Source organism: Heptranchias perlo, chromosome 4, assembly GCF_035084215.1.
Source record: "Heptranchias perlo isolate sHepPer1 chromosome 4, sHepPer1.hap1, whole genome shotgun sequence".
In the NCBI taxonomy this organism is placed as follows: domain Eukaryota; kingdom Metazoa; phylum Chordata; class Chondrichthyes; order Hexanchiformes; family Hexanchidae; genus Heptranchias; species Heptranchias perlo.
The window spans coordinates 30,575,914-30,591,176 of NC_090328.1; the positions used below are offsets into that span (position 1 = coordinate 30,575,914).

The 15,263-nt window shown below is 47.0% G+C and overlaps 1 protein-coding gene across 1 annotated transcript in view; it reads right to left on the reverse strand.

Annotated features, from left to right (window-relative positions):
* The window catches only part of LOC137320823 (ankyrin repeat and death domain-containing protein 1B-like), a 79,329-nt gene that overhangs the window by 46,682 nt on the left and 17,384 nt on the right, over nucleotides 1–15,263 (reverse strand). The window contains exons 8-11 of the mRNA XM_067982697.1: nucleotides 13,764–13,862; nucleotides 12,752–12,850; nucleotides 12,526–12,624; nucleotides 10,872–10,970 (exon numbers count right to left, since the gene is read on the reverse strand). Coding sequence (XP_067838798.1) covers nucleotides 10,872–10,970; nucleotides 12,526–12,624; nucleotides 12,752–12,850; nucleotides 13,764–13,862 — 396 coding nt within the window. The remainder of the gene's footprint in view (nucleotides 1–10,871; nucleotides 10,971–12,525; nucleotides 12,625–12,751; nucleotides 12,851–13,763; nucleotides 13,863–15,263) is intronic.

The window sequence follows — 15,263 nt, forward strand, 5'->3', positions numbered from 1 at the left end:
TATCGAAGCTGTTGCTTGGTGGTGGGGTTCCTCAGAGGTGTCATGAGCCACGTGTGCAGGGGGTATCCCTTGTCCCCGAGGAGCCAGCCCTTGCGGGTGTTCGGTGCGTGGAAGAGGGGCGGGATGTTGGACTCGCGGAGGATGAAGGAATCGTGGCAGCTGCCAAGGTATCTGGCACACACATGAAGGAATCTCTTGCGGTAGTCACAAATGAGCTGACTGTTGATGGAGTGATAGCCCTTCCTTAGAGGAACAGTCCTGGCTCGTGTGGAGCTGCTCGTATTGCTATATGGGTGCAATCAATTACACCCTGTACCCGTGAGAAGCCAGCCACAGCATTGAATCCCACTGTCTTCTCCATCTGATTGAGGTCGTCCATGGGGAAATTGACGTAGTGGGAGGCCCTGCGAAACAAGCCTTTGGTGACCTGCCTTATGCACTTGGGTGCAGACGACTGAGAAACCCCGGCGATGTTCCCGGTGGCACCCTGGAATGATCCGGAGGCGAAGAAGTTGAGGGCAGTGGTGACTTTGACAGCGACAGGTAAGGAGATGCTGCTCGGCCCAGCCGGGAAAAGCTCGGCATGAAGGAGGCTGTAGATGTCTGCGACTACCTGGCAACTGACTCTGAGCCTCCGTATGCACTGCTCCTCAGAGAGGTCCAGGAAGCTGAGCCTCGGTCTATAGACCCTGTGGCAAGGGTAGTGACTCCCGCGACGTCGCTCTCTCTGTTGTTGCCCTCCGTGCTCTTGTGCAGGTGCCTGTGGTGCAGCACTGTGTTGTGGAGCTCCACGTGGCAGAGGTGGACGCCGTGTCTGGCGAGGCTGGTGATGTTGCTCATCCTTGGATGAAGTGGTGAACGCAGCCATGGCGCCCCCCCATCCTGACAGTGTGAGTTTGAGGGGATCCGCAAAGTAGGTAAATATGTTTGCACAGCAGAATTTTGGGTGGAAAGTAAGAATTTTGAGTGGAAAGACAAAGGTGTTGCAGCCAAAACTTTGTCTGAAGTGACAGAGTGCCCTTCTGCAATAAATGAGGTATTCCCCCCACCTGTCAAATAATCATTTGCATCTCCCACTGGCTGCTGACTGAAACACGTCTGCTCCAACAGGGAGTGTTTCCCACAGCACGAGAAACACGCTGAGGATCCTTCAAAATTGCACCCCTGCCAAAATGTCTACTCAGTCAAGTATTTCAAGTACTTTAACTATCTGTCAAACTATGTAAATTACCATCCTGCCGGCTTTAATTGCCGGAGGGACTCCTGCATTCGGGAGGTGCACGCTGGGGAACCTGGAAGTCAACGGGTTGGAACCGGGCTCCGAACCCGCTCTGGATTCCTGCGATTTTCAGAGCCCCCCGCCCCCAACGCACCCGTTCCGCCATCTGAAAATCAGCCCCCATGGTGTTTCAAAAGGATGGTGGCAATGCACTCACACATTATGTACTGCTCACCACGCCATTCCTGGCACTTTGCGAGGGTTTAAACCCATGCTTGTCAGATATCTAATGAGCAACTAGTGACTATCCTCCTTTGGGGCCAAGTTGGATCCAAATGATGTACCCAGTATGAAGATGGGAACTGAATCAAGCCTCCGTGGCAGACTCACTAAACCAATATCTGAGCCAGGGAAGTCCACAGTTCTCCAGAGCACCACTGATGAGTCATCAGCCAGCCTCTACTCATTAATGGAACCAGGAAGTCCAGGCCTGTCATGGCGAGCTGGATTCTTCTCATTAGCTCCAGATAATGCTGTAAGCCAATTTTCTAATGGGAAGGGTGGTCCTAGCTGGGAAAGTAGTGAGAAACATATCATTGCTTGGTTAACTGCGTAGATTTAGCTGATTCAACTCTAGCAATACATCTGTGCACACTTGAGGTCCCTAACCTTTAGTTCTTGCCAACTATCAGCTAAGGTCTCTGGACTTTAATAAGTGGTATATATCCCTATAGGGGGAGCATGTGCACTCCATACCTGGCAAACAAAAACTCTAGCTGTGTAGATTCTCAGCAGTTTGGTTTGAAGACTCTGAAGTGTGTCTGAATTATGATGATGGGTTTCCATGCATCAAACACTTGGCTGACCAAAAAAAAAATTCCATTCATGATTTTAAAAATTGGATCATATTGCTTCTACCACGTTCTAGTGACAACCGGTTAACCTCTCTTAGTCTTTCTTCACAGCTCAATGATTTCTGATCCAGTACCATCTTTACTGCATTTCTTTGAATCCTTTCCAATACCTCAGTGTAATTTTGCAAGTGTATTTAAGTGTGGTCCCATTGATGTTTTAAGAGCTGTGTGGATGTATACTCTATGCATCTGCTTATACCCCCTAACATGCCAGCTGCTGTCATACACTATGCCAACAGTTTAAACAAGAAAACCTAAATCTTTCCCTGCTAAATCTTCTGCAATATTTGCAATATTTTCTAATAATAAACAAATTTCCCCAGGGTTCAGGTCTGACATGACATCTAAAGCAGTTTCAATATTTACTTCTTCCTGGGCTTTATTAATAGAGGCATAGAGTACAAAAGCAGGGAAGTTATGCTAAATCTTTATAAAACACTGGTTAGGCCTCAGCTGGAATATTGTGTTCAATTCTGGGCACCACACTTTAGGAAGGATGTCAAGGCCTTAGAGAGGATGCAGAAGAGATTTACTAGAATGGTATCAGTAATGAGGGGCTTCAGTTATGTGGAGAGACTGGAGAAGCTGAGGTTGTTCTCCTTAGAGCATTAAGAGGAGATTTGATAGAGTAAATAAGGAGATATTGTTTCCTGTGGCAGAATGATTGGTAATAAGAGGACACAGATTTAAGGTGATCGGCAAAAGAGCCAGAGGCGACACGAGGAAGCATTTTCTCATGCAGCAAGTTGTTATGATCTGGAAGCAGATTCAATAATAACTTTTCAAAAGGGGATTGGAAAGGGAAAGAGAGGAGAGTGAGCAGAGCACGGGATCGGCAACAAAAGGAGGAACGAGAGGGAAGAGAAAGAGCAGAGCACGGGATCAGCGGTAGAAGGAGAAGCAAGAGAGGAGAGAGCGGAGCACAGGATCGGCGATAAAAGGAACGAGAGAGGAGAGAGGAGAGAGAGCGGAGAGCAGGATCGGCGATAAAAGGAGGGAGAGAGGAGAGAGAGGGAGAGCAGAGTGCAGGATCGGCGATAAAAGGAGGGAGAGAGGAGAGAGGAGAGAGAGAGCGGAGAGCAGGATCGGCGATAAAAGGAGGGAGTGAGGAGAGAGAGGGAGAGCAGAGCGCAGGATCGGCGATAAAAGGAGGGAGAGAGGAGAGAGAGGGAGAGCAGAGCGCAGGATCGGCGATAAAAGGAGCGAGAGAGGAGAGAGAGCGGAGTGCAGGATCGGCGATAAAAGGAGCGAGAGAGAGAGGAGAGAGAGCGGAGAGCAGGATCGGCGATAGAAGGAGTGAGAGAGGAGAGAGAGAGAGAGCGGAGAGCAGGATCGGTGATAAAAGGAGCAAGAGAGGAGAGAGGAGAAAGAGCGGAGTGCAGGATTGGCGATAAAAGGAGCGAGAGAGGAGAGAGAGAGAGCGCGGAGAGCAGGATCGGCGATAAAAGGAGGGAGAGAGGAGAGAGGGAGAGCGGAGAGCAGGATCGGTGATAAAAGGAGGGAGAGAGGAGAGAGAGGAGAGAGAGGAGAGAGAGCGGAGAGCAGGATCGGCGATAAAAGGAGCAAGAGAGGAGAGAGGGAGAGCGGAGAGCAGGATCGGTGATAAAAGGAGCGAGAGAGGAGAGAGAGAGAGCGGAGGGCAGGATCGGCAATAAAAGGAGCGAGAGAGGAGAGAGAGAGTGGAGAGCAGGATCGGTGATAAAAGGAGCGAGAGAGGAGAGAGAGTGGAGCGCAGGATTGGCGATAAAAGGAGCGAGAGAGGAGAGAGAGAGAGCGCGGAGAGCAGGATCGGCGATAAAAGGAGCGAGAGAGGAGAGAGAGAGTGGAGAGCAGGATCGGTGATAAAAGGAGCGAGAGAGGAGAGAGAGTGGAGCGCAGGATTGGCGATAAAAGGAGCGAGAGAGGAGAGAGAGAGCGCGGAGAGCAGGATCGGCGATAAAAGGAGCGAGAGAGGAGAGAGAGAGTGGAGAGCAGGATCGGTGATAAAAGGAGCGAGAGAGGAGAGAGGGAGAGCGGAGAGCAGGATCGGCGATAAAAGGAGGGAGAGAGGAGAGAGAGAGAGCGGAGTGCAGGATCGGTGATAAAAGGAGCGAGAGAGGAGAGAGAGAGAGCGGAGTGCAGGATTGGCGATAAAAGGAGCGAGAGAGGAGAGAGAGTGGAGAGAGCAGAGTGCAGGATCGGCGATAAAAGGAGCAAGAGAGGAGAGAGAAAGAGAGAGAGCGGAGAGCAGGATAGGCGATAAAAGGAGCGAGAGAGGAGAGAGAGTGGAGCGCAGGATCGGCGATAAAAGGAGCGAGAGAGAGAGGAGAGAGAGCGGAGTGCAGGATCGGCGATAAAAGGAGCGAGAGAGGAGAGAGAGAGTGGAGAGAGAGCGGAGTGCAGGATCGGCGATAAAAGGAGCGAGAGAGGAGAGAGAGAGCGCGGAGAGCAGGATTGGCAATAAAAGGAGCGAGAGAGGAGAGAGAGTGGAGAGCAGGATCGGCGGTAAAAGGAGCGAGAGAGAGCAGAGAGCAGGATCGGCGATAAAAGGAGCAAGAGAGGAGAGAGAGAGAGAGAGAGCGGAGAGCAGGATAGGCGATAAAAGGAGCGAGAGAGGAGAGAGAGAGAGAGAGAGCGGAGAGCAGGATAGGCGATAAAAGGAGCGAGAGAGGAGAGAGAGTGGAGAGCAGGATCGGCGGTAAAAGGAGCGAGAGAGAGCAGAGAGCAGGATCGGCGATAAAAGGAGCAAGAGAGGAGAGAGAGAGAGAGAGAGCGGAGAGCAGGATAGGCGATAAAAGGAGCGAGAGAGGAGAGAGAGAGAGAGAGAGCGGAGAGCAGGATAGGCGATAAAAGGAGCGAGAGAGGAGAGAGAGTGGAGCGCAGGATCGGCGATAAAAGGAGCGAGAGAGAGAGGAGAGAGAGCGGAGTGCAGGATCGGCGATAAAAGGAGCGAGAGAGGAGAGAGAGAGTGGAGAGAGAGCGGAGTGCAGGATCGGCGATAAAAGGAGCGAGAGAGGAGAGAGAGAGCGCGGAGAGCAGGATTGGCAATAAAAGGAGCGAGAGAGGAGAGAGAGTGGAGCGCAGGATCGGCGATAAAAGGAGCGAGAGTGGAGAGAGAGAGCGGAGTGCAGGATTGGCGATAAAAGGAGGAGCGAGAGAGAGAGAGAGAGAGAGAGCGGAGAGCAGGATCGGCGATAAAAGGAGGAGTGAGAGAGGAGAGAGACAGAGCGGAGTGCAGGATCAGCGATAAAAGGAGCGAGAGAGGAGAGAGAGAGCGCGGAGAGCAGGATCATCGGTAATAAGAGCAAGAGAAGAGAGAGAGGAGAGAGCGGAGAGCAGGATCAGCGATAAAAGGAGCAAGAGAGGAGAGAGAGGAGAGAGCGGAGAGCAGGATCAGCGATAAAAGGAGCGAGAGAGGAGAGAGAGAGAGCGCGGAGTGCAGGATCGGCGATAAAAGGAGCGAGAAAGGAGAGAGAGCGCGCGGAGAGCAGGATCGCCGATAAAAGGAGAGAGAGAGCGCGGAGAGCAGGATCAGCGATAAAAGGAGAGAGAGAGCGCGGAGAGCAGGATCAGCGATAAAAAGAGCGAGAGAAGAGAGAGAGAGAGAGAGAGAGCTTGGAGTGCAGGATCGGCGATAAAAGGAGGAGCGAGAGAGGAGAGAGAGAGCGGAGAGCAGGATCAGCGATAAAAGGAGCGAGAGAGGAGAGAAAGAGAGAGAGAGAGCTTGGAGTGCAGGATCGGCGATAAAAGGAGGAGCGAGAGAGGAGAGAGAGAGCGGAGAGCAGGATCAGCGATAAAAGGAGCGAGAGAGGAGAGAAAGAGAGAGAGAGAGCTTGGAGTGCAGGATCGGCGATAAAAGGAGGAGCGAGAGAGGAGAGAGAGAGCGGAGAGCAGGATCGGCGATAAAAGGAGCGAGAGAGGAGAGAGAGCGCGCGGAGAGCAGGATCGCCGATAAAAGGAGAGAGAGAGCGCGGAGAGCAGGATCAGCGATAAAAGGAGAGAGAGAGCGCGGAGAGCAGGATCAGCGATAAAAAGAGCGAGAGAAGAGAGAGAGAGAGAGAGAGAGCTTGGAGTGCAGGATCGGCGATAAAAGGAGGAGCGAGAGAGGAGAGAGAGAGCGGAGAGCAGGATCAGCGATAAAAGGAGCGAGAGAGGAGAGAAAGAGAGAGAGAGAGCTTGGAGTGCAGGATCGGCGATAAAAGGAGGAGCGAGAGAGGAGAGAGAGAGCGGAGAGCAGGATCAGCGATAAAAGGAGCGAGAGAGGAGAGAGAGAGAGAGAGAGAGAGAGAGCGCATGGGAGAGGTGTAAAAAAACACCTAAAGTGACATCAGCACAAGGGGAGGAGCTGATTGGTGAGTAGCTGGTGAGTGTTTATTTTCTGGTGACTTTTTTTTAAAAAGTCTTTAAGTTTATTTTTGTTAAGTTTAATTAATAATATAATAAATTGAGGCATGGCAGGGCAGCTCAGACCCGTCGAATGCACGGCCTGTGCCATGTGAGAACACCAGGACACTTCTCGTGTCCTGGACAACCACAGGTGCAGGAAGTGTCGGCAGCTGGAGGAGCTCGAGCTCCAGATTTCAGAGCTTGAGCAGCAGCTGGCGACACTGCAGTGCATCCGCGAGGCCAAGAGCTACGTGGATAGCACGTTTCAGCAGGTGGTCAACCCACAGCTTAAGAGAATGCAGGCAGAGAGGGACTGGGTGACCGCCAGACAGACAAGGAGGACCAGGCAGGTAGTGCAGGAGTTCCCTGAGGGCACCTCATTCTCTAACCAGTATTCAGTTCTGAATAATGGTGGGAGAGAGGGTTCCTCTGGGGAGTGCAGCCAGAGCCAAGACAACAGCACCATGGGTGGCTCAGCTGTACAGGGGGGGAGGAGGAAGATCAGAAGAGTGATAGTGATAGGGGATTCTATAGTTAGGGGAACAGGTAGGCGTTTCTGCGGCCGCAGACGAGATTCCAGGATGGTATGTTGCCTCCCTGGTGCCAGGGTCAAGGATGTTATCGGAGGGGGAGGGTGAACAGCCAGAGGTCGTGGACCATTTCAGTACTAACGACATAGGTAGAAAGAGGGATGAGGTCCTACACGCAGATTTTAAGGAGTTAGGAAAGAGATTAATAAGCAGGACGTCAAAGGTAGTAATCTCCAGATTACTCCTGGTGCCACGTGCTAGTGAGTATAAAAATAGGAGATAGAGCAGATGAATGCGTGGCTGGAGAGATGGTGCAGGAGGGGGCGGCTTTGGATTCCTGGGGCGGCTTTGGATTCCTGGGGCATTGGGACCGGTTCTGGGGGAGGTGGGATCTGTACAAGCCAGATGGGTTACACTTCAACAGGGCCGGGACCAACATCCTCGCGGGGAGGTTTGCTAGTGCTGTTGGGGAGGGTTTAAACTAGCTTGGCAGGGGGATGGGAACCTGAGCGTAGATCCAGAAGGGATAGAAGCAGAGCTGGAAATGGAAGGCAGAAAATTAGCAAATGAGTTTGGAAGGCAGAGGAAACAAAGGTTAGATACTAGACAACAAAGGAGTTTGGCAGAGCTTAATGGTATATACCTCAATGCAAGGAGTATAGTGAATAAGGCAGATAAGCTAAGGGCACAGATAGACACGTGGAAGTACAATATCTTAGCTATTACCAAAAGATGGCTTAAACAGGGGCAGGAATGGCAGCACAACGTTACTGGTTAGAGGGTTTTCAGACGAGATAGAGAGGGGGATAAAAAAAAGGAAGAGGGTGGCAATATTGGTAAAGAAAACAATTACGGCTGTGAGGAGGGATGATATGTTAGAAGGATCATCAAATGAGGCCTTATGGGTTGAGCTAAAGAACAAAAAAGGGCAGTCATAACTACTGGGAGTGTATTATAGACCCACAAACAGTCAGAGGGAGATAGAAGAGCAAATACGTAGGCAAATTTCTGAGAAGTACAAAAACAATAGGGCAGTAATGGTAGGGGATTTCAACTACCCTAATATTAACTGGGATACAATCAGTGCAAAAGGTAAAGAGGGTGCAGAATTCTTAAATTGCATTCAGGAGAACTTTTTTAACCAATGCGTAGCAAACCCAACAAGAGGTTGAGGGGGGGGGGGTGGGCGGGGGGGAACGCAGTTCTGGATTTAATTTTAGGGAATGCAGCTGGGCAGGTGGAAGGAGTATCAGTGGGAGAGCATTTTGGTGATAGTGATCATAATTCAGTTAGATTTAGCATAGTTATAGAAAAGGACAGAGATAGAATAGGGGTTAAAGTTCTCAATTGGGGAAAGGCCAATTTTATTAAGCTGAGAAGTGATTTAGCAAAAGTGGACTGGAAACAGCTATTTGAAGGTAAATCAGTGTCAGAGCAGTGGGAGGCATTCAAGGGGGAGATTCAAGGGGTTCAGAGTAAACATGTCCCCACAAAGAGAAAGGGTGTGACGGCCAAATCTAGAGCCCCCTGTATGACAAGCAGAATACAGGGTAAGGTAAGGCAAAAAAGGGAAGCTTATCTCAGACACCAAGAGCTCAATACTGCAGAAAGCCTACAGGAGTATAGAAAGTGCAGGGGTGAAATTAAAAAGGAAATTAGGAAAGCAAAGAGAGGGCATGAAAAAATATACTGACAAGTAAAATTAAGGAAAACCCAAAAATGTTTTATAAATACATTAAGAGCAAGACGATAACTAAGGTAAGAGTAGGGCCTATTAGAGACCAAAAAGGTAACCTATGTGTGGAGCCGGAAGATGTGGGTATGGTTCTTAATGAATACTTTGTGTCTGTCTTCATAAAAGAGGGGGACGATGCAGACATTGTAGTTAAGGAGGAGCAGTGCAAAATATTGGATGGGATAAACATAGTGAGAGAGGAAGTATTAAGGGGTTTAGCATCTTTGAAACTAGATAAATCGCCAGGCCCAGATGAAATGTATCCCAGGCTGCTAAGAAAAGCAAGGGAGGAAATAGCAGAGGCTCTGACCATCATTTTCCAATCTTCCCTGGGTACAGGCATGCTGCCGGAGAATTGGAGGACTGCTAACGTTGTACCATTGTTTAAAAAGGGAGAAAGAGATAGACCGAGTAATTATAGGCCAGACAGTCTAACCTTGGTAGTGGGCAAATTATTGGAATCGATTCTGAGGGACAGGATAAATCGTCATTTAGAAAGGCACAGGTTAATCAAGGACAGTCAGCATGGATTTGTTAAGGGAAGGTCATGTCTGACTAACTTCATCGAATTTTTTGAGCAGGTAACAAGGAGGGTCGATGAGGGTAATGCATTTGATGTAGTATACATGGATTTTAGCAAGGTTTTTAACAAGGTCCCACACAGCAGACTGGTCAAAAGAGTAAAATCCCATAGGATACAAGGGAAAGTGGCTAGTTGGATCCAAAATTGGCTCAGTGGCAGGAAGCAAAGGGTAATGGTCGATGGGTGTTTTTGTGATGGGAAGGCTGTTTCCAGTGGGGTCCTGCAAGGCTCATTACTTGGTCTCTTCCTTTTTGTGGTATATATTAATGATTTGGACTTGAATGTGGGGGGCTTGATCAAGAAGTTTGCAGATGATACAAATATTGGCCGTGTGGTTGATAATGAGGAGGAAAGCTGTAGACTGCAGGAAGACGTCAATGGACTGGTCAGGTGGGCAGAAAAGTGGCAAATGGAATTCAGTCCAGAGAAGTGTGAGGTAATGCATTTGGGGAGGGCAAACAAGGCAAGGGAGTACACGATAAATGGGAGGATACTGAGAGGTGTAGAGGAAGAAAGGGACCTTGGAGTGCATGTCCACAGATCCCTGAAGGTAGCAAGACAGGTAGATAAGATGGCTAAAAAGGCATACGGGATACTTGCCTTTATTAGCCGGGGCATAGAATACAAGAGCAGGGAGGTTATGCTAGAACTGTATAAAACATTATTTAGGCCCCAGCTTGAGTACTGCGTACAGTTCTGGTCACCACATCACAGGAAAGATGTGATTGCACGAGAGGGGGTACAGAGGAGATTTACGAGGATGTTGCCAGGGCTGGAGAATTTTAACTATGAGGAAAGATTGGATAGACTGGGGTTGTTTTCTTTGGAACAAAGGAGGCTGAGGGGAGATTTAATTCAGGTATATAAAATTATGACAGGACTAGATAGAGTAGATAGGGAGGACCTATTTCCCTTAACAGAGGGGTCAGTGACCAGGGGGCATAGATTTAAAGTAATTGATAGAAGGATTAGATGGCAGCTGAGGAGAATTTTTTTCACCCAGAGGCAGAAAACCTCAACTCGTTTAAAAAGTACTTGGATATGCAATTGAAGTGCCGTAACCTACAAGGCTACGGACCAAGTGCTGGAAAGTGGGATTAAGCTGGATAGCTCTTTCTCAGCCAGTACGGACACGATGGGCCGAATGGCCTCCTTCTGTGCCATAACTTTCTATGATTCTATGGATAAATACTTGAAGGGAAAAAATTTACAGGGCTATGGGAAATAAGCAGGGGAGTGGGACTAATTGGATAGCTCTACTAAAGAGCCGGCGCAGGCACGATGGGCCAAATGGCCTCCTTCCATGCTGTATCCTGCTATGATACTTTGATACATGAAAGTACTTAACCTTCCTGTATGCCAGCTTCACCTGCTAAATTAACAGTGAATCCACACTACTGTCTGTGTTAACTCTGACCAATTAAACCCTTGACACAGCCTTGTTGAACTTTGATGTATGTACCCCAACAACATTTCAATATCCCACATACCATCCAACACCTCACACTGTGTCCAGACAACAAACCTTGTCCCTTTGCTTTAAGTCAGTTTTCGCTAACAGGAGCAGTTCCACTAAGTCAGCTCTTCCAAGCTCAGCTGCCAGATGCAGTGGATTCTGGTTTCTCTGGAGAGAGCAACAAAAGATTGATTTGTCTAAAAACATGTTGAATTATTCCCCATGGTACCATATCTGTCTTTACTATTGCTCTCATTTTTTTCTCTTTGTTCCACTGATAATCCACAGCATATTCTTCTGGAGCATTGAGACCATTTCAGAGATCAAGTAGCCAACAAGAGATTACAGCCAAGGATACTGCTACTTCTCTCAATGTACCCTGAAAATGGGCCAGCAAGGAGAAGACACTGACAGTTAGTCTCAGCGTTTGTTGTGCTAAATATATAGAGTTTCCCTTATTCAGTTATGCGGCCAGAGGAGTAGGTCATCCATTTTGATGCATCCCGAGGTAGACCTTTCTGTTATGCATGAGGAACCATTTAGAAACTATCTTCTTGTATGTTTTCTCTTATGTTTGATTCTGGGATTCAACCCTTAGAGGGTTTCCTACATTACCACAGTGGCTACACTTCTAAAGTACTTAGTTGGCTGTAAAGCATTTTGGGACATCTGGAGGTCGTGAAAGATGCCAAATAAATGCAAGTGTTTCTTTCTTTCTAGACTAAGGAGCAAGGGATATTTATGCCTGAGGGATGGTCTCCAAATTACATTAAAAAAACTCAAATAGATAACAGAAAAAGAACAATTTTGTGGCCAGTTCAAATGACCTGAATTTTAATGCCTGTCCCTTTAACTCATTCACCAGATTTTCATTAACAGTCTTCTCATTTTATGTCAATCAGATGCAGCTTAATATATTAGTTTTATCAAATATTTTAAACTACTAGCAAAATCCAAACAGCTTTATAACAGCTGACAGCATAAGCACTTGGTGAAGGATCGAATTGAAAAAACTAGGGTCAATATCCCTCTCCCACCACCCCCCGAAAACCTGGGCACAAAACAGATCTGAAGTGTGCTCCACTTAATCTGACCTGAACCCACCTGGATTTGTGCATATTAGCCTAGGCCCAGTGCACCCCAGATGCAGACCTGCCCCCGGCAAGGCCTCGCACCCAGAAATGGGAGTGGAAATCCACTCTCTGAGAGGCCTGCAGCATCGATAATGGTCACTGGACGTGAGTCTTTGTGGCAACAATCCAAAAATGGCAGCCTGAAGGCCCCCGGTCCTGAAAATGTTCCTGCTGGCCTTGAAAAAAAGTTCCTCCAATCTGAGCAGTGCTGGACACAGGGCCTAATGATTACTTCTTCTCAGTGCCCTTTTCATGGGTTCCTGCCCAGCAGTGAGGGAGGATAGATAAGGAGGTGGGAGATACTCTAGGTCCCTCCCACCTCATTAGCATTGGATTAGAATGCTTGCATCTGCTGCAAGCATTCTGCTCCCCCTTAGAGAAAACCCCAAAAATCCCAGGGTGACTCAAAGAGAGTGAAGTCCCAGCATCAGCAGTGTCTACTCCCTATTCTTCTGCTTTGCGTCCCGGAACTGAGCGTTCCCCCAAATCAGTGGAAAATCGACCCTTCTCTAATCTATTGCCTAACAACTCCTGTCACACGCTCTTACTTGTCTGAATCCAAACAGAATAATTAGCTTTAAAAGGCTTACCTCATCTAAAACGTTAACATCACACTTGGATTCCACGAGGAGCTGAGCGACTGAGATGTGTCTGTTTTTAACGGCTATGTGCAAGGGTGATTCCTTTCTCTGTAAGAAAGAGAATAGAGAAAGAAAAGTCACAGGACTGCATCACACCACAGTGTCACTAATGTGGCACTTGCAATTACCTGATTTTTTCCCCCCTTTTACCGTTACTACAGCCCATGGTACTTACATTATTTTGACCATTGCAATCAATTCCAGCATCGATAAGAATCGAAGCCATGGAAATATCGCCTCTCTCCGCTCCGATGTGCAAGGCACTCAAGTTGGTCTGAAAGGAAATCATACACTGTCAAATTTTAAATGCATTTAAATCTTACGACAACAAAAAAATTATGTTTAATAAAATAAACCAGCATTGTGATTCACTTCAGTCAGGCTGCTGGATACTCTTCATCTCTCAACCGGCCAGCGACAGCTGAAATCTCAGAAAAGATCTCAATTCTCACAATTTTAAAAACATTTTCAACTACATATCATCTTTAATTTCACATTTATATTTCCTATATTATTCACACTATAAAGGAACTAGCATTTCACTGCAGGGGTCACCCAATGATGCACAGAAGCACTGATACAACAGCTAACATCTACACACTTTCTTATGGGTTTTAGATGAGGAAGACACCAGATGTAGTTTAGTCCCCAATCTTCAATAATTTTATTGAAATTATTTCTAAAAGTTGATTGTCTTAAAGGAGCTGACTTTATTTCAATAAAATTACAGATATCACTGTCAAGTTTGGAAAACAAAATTAAAAATAAATGTAACCACCCAGGACTGCTCCACCCTGGATTCTTAAGCAGTCGCACCCCGTTCCCCCACCCTCCCCCGTTGCTGCTCCAACTCTCCCCCCCTTGGGATTTACTGGCAAGGCAGGTAACCCAATATTCATTATCTGATAACGAGCAAGCTGCCCGTGGAGGCGCGACAGGCACCAGCAGCTCTCCCAATTAATATTAATGAGGCTTGGGCCTACCAGTTGGGTGCACGCTCTGTGCGCAGAGCTCAGTTGAGGCTGGAAAATGGGCTACAGGAATCTCAACCCCTTTGCCTCACATTTGTGTTGATCAAGAAATGGAAGAGCCATCAGCTATTTATATAAATATATGGAAGAAGCCTTAACTAAGCCACAATTGAGATGAACAGCTCCTTTAAAAAGGGTACAAAAGGTTTGAGGTACCTTTGGTAAAATATTAATGTCACTTCCTGATTCCAACAGCAGTCTCACACATTCCTGGTGATCTCCTACAGCAGCCAGATAGAATGCAGTCTCACCCTCCTGTCAGTAATGCAAAGGTGTTCAGATTATGTCGTGTTGTACTAATGCATCATACCAAACAAATATTCACTACGCAGCTAATCTAGATAGTGAGAATTTATAGTAGAATCCATTTGGAAACACATTACAGTCTGTGCTGAGGTAGTTAAACTCATCCGGGCCGACAATTTGGGTGCCGCAGTTGACTTCAGCATCTCTGGATTAGAGAAGGGAAAAATCAGCCAAGTTCCTGCCCCCCATTAAAAAGTCAGGTGAGAAGAGGATCAAGTTCAGCTGTGATAGCAACCCCCACCCCACCATTCTCCATGGAGAAATAGCCCATTGACATTCACTATCCTCGAGCTCACAAATGCAAAATAGCATTTGAGCAAGGTGTCAAGGTGATGACCAGAAAAAATATGGGCACTGAGGGAAGGATGTGGCGACAAGAACTAGGAACTGAAGACCAAAGCTCAGGTCCCCATTACCATTATTAGTAGAAGAGGTCCCCATTATATTTAAGGCTGTACGTTTTCCACAGGATTTTGTTTTCTCAAATGCCACTGTTAGAAAAGACAAATTTCAAGAGTTCTGCATAGGCTTATTTGAATAAGCAACCTTAAATTTGCCACATAAATTTAAGATGGAAACCTAAATGACACATACATACACACTTATGCACGCACACACTCAGCTACAAATGCAAAAACAGACAGATGTGCACATTGCCAGTATAGAATGAAGTTTCATGACTCGGGTCATAAACATCATAAAGCCAAGTAAAGGTGAGGGAGGCCATTCAGTCCATCTAGCTCATCATTCCATAGAAACCTGCAATCCCTCCTTACAGCATCTATACCTATTGAATTACTTCAGAGTATTTATCTGCAGTATACCAAGGTAATAATCACTCTTTGTCTCAAGAAATGCTTCTTGACATGAGTCCTGAACTCACCTTTTATCCATTTATACTGATGGGGGTTGAGTTTCCTCTTTGGGTGCCACCAGGAAATTGGGGGCAAATTGCCCTTGAAATTGCGCTGGTGAGGTTACAGTTCAAGTTTCCGCAAAAATGCATTTGCAAAGTCACAAGCATTAAATCTTCCATGAACCAGTGCAATTGGTCAGCGTAATAGAACTTAATCGCTTTTTTCTTTGCATTAAAAAATATTCATTGATGTATTTAAGAGTGGTAACCTGGTGCAGTTTCATTAATGCAGCTGAAAATGGGTTTATCACAAAAAAAATATACGTTTTTAATCAGGGTGTCCAGTCCTCCACCTGTGAGTAACCTGATTTTAAATCACTGAAAATGACTTTAAAAAAAATGATACTGAACCATTTACTAGTTTCATTGGTGTACACTAGTCAGTTTCTTAGAAAATTAAATAATTTTTAATATGTTAAAACATTTAAAAGGCC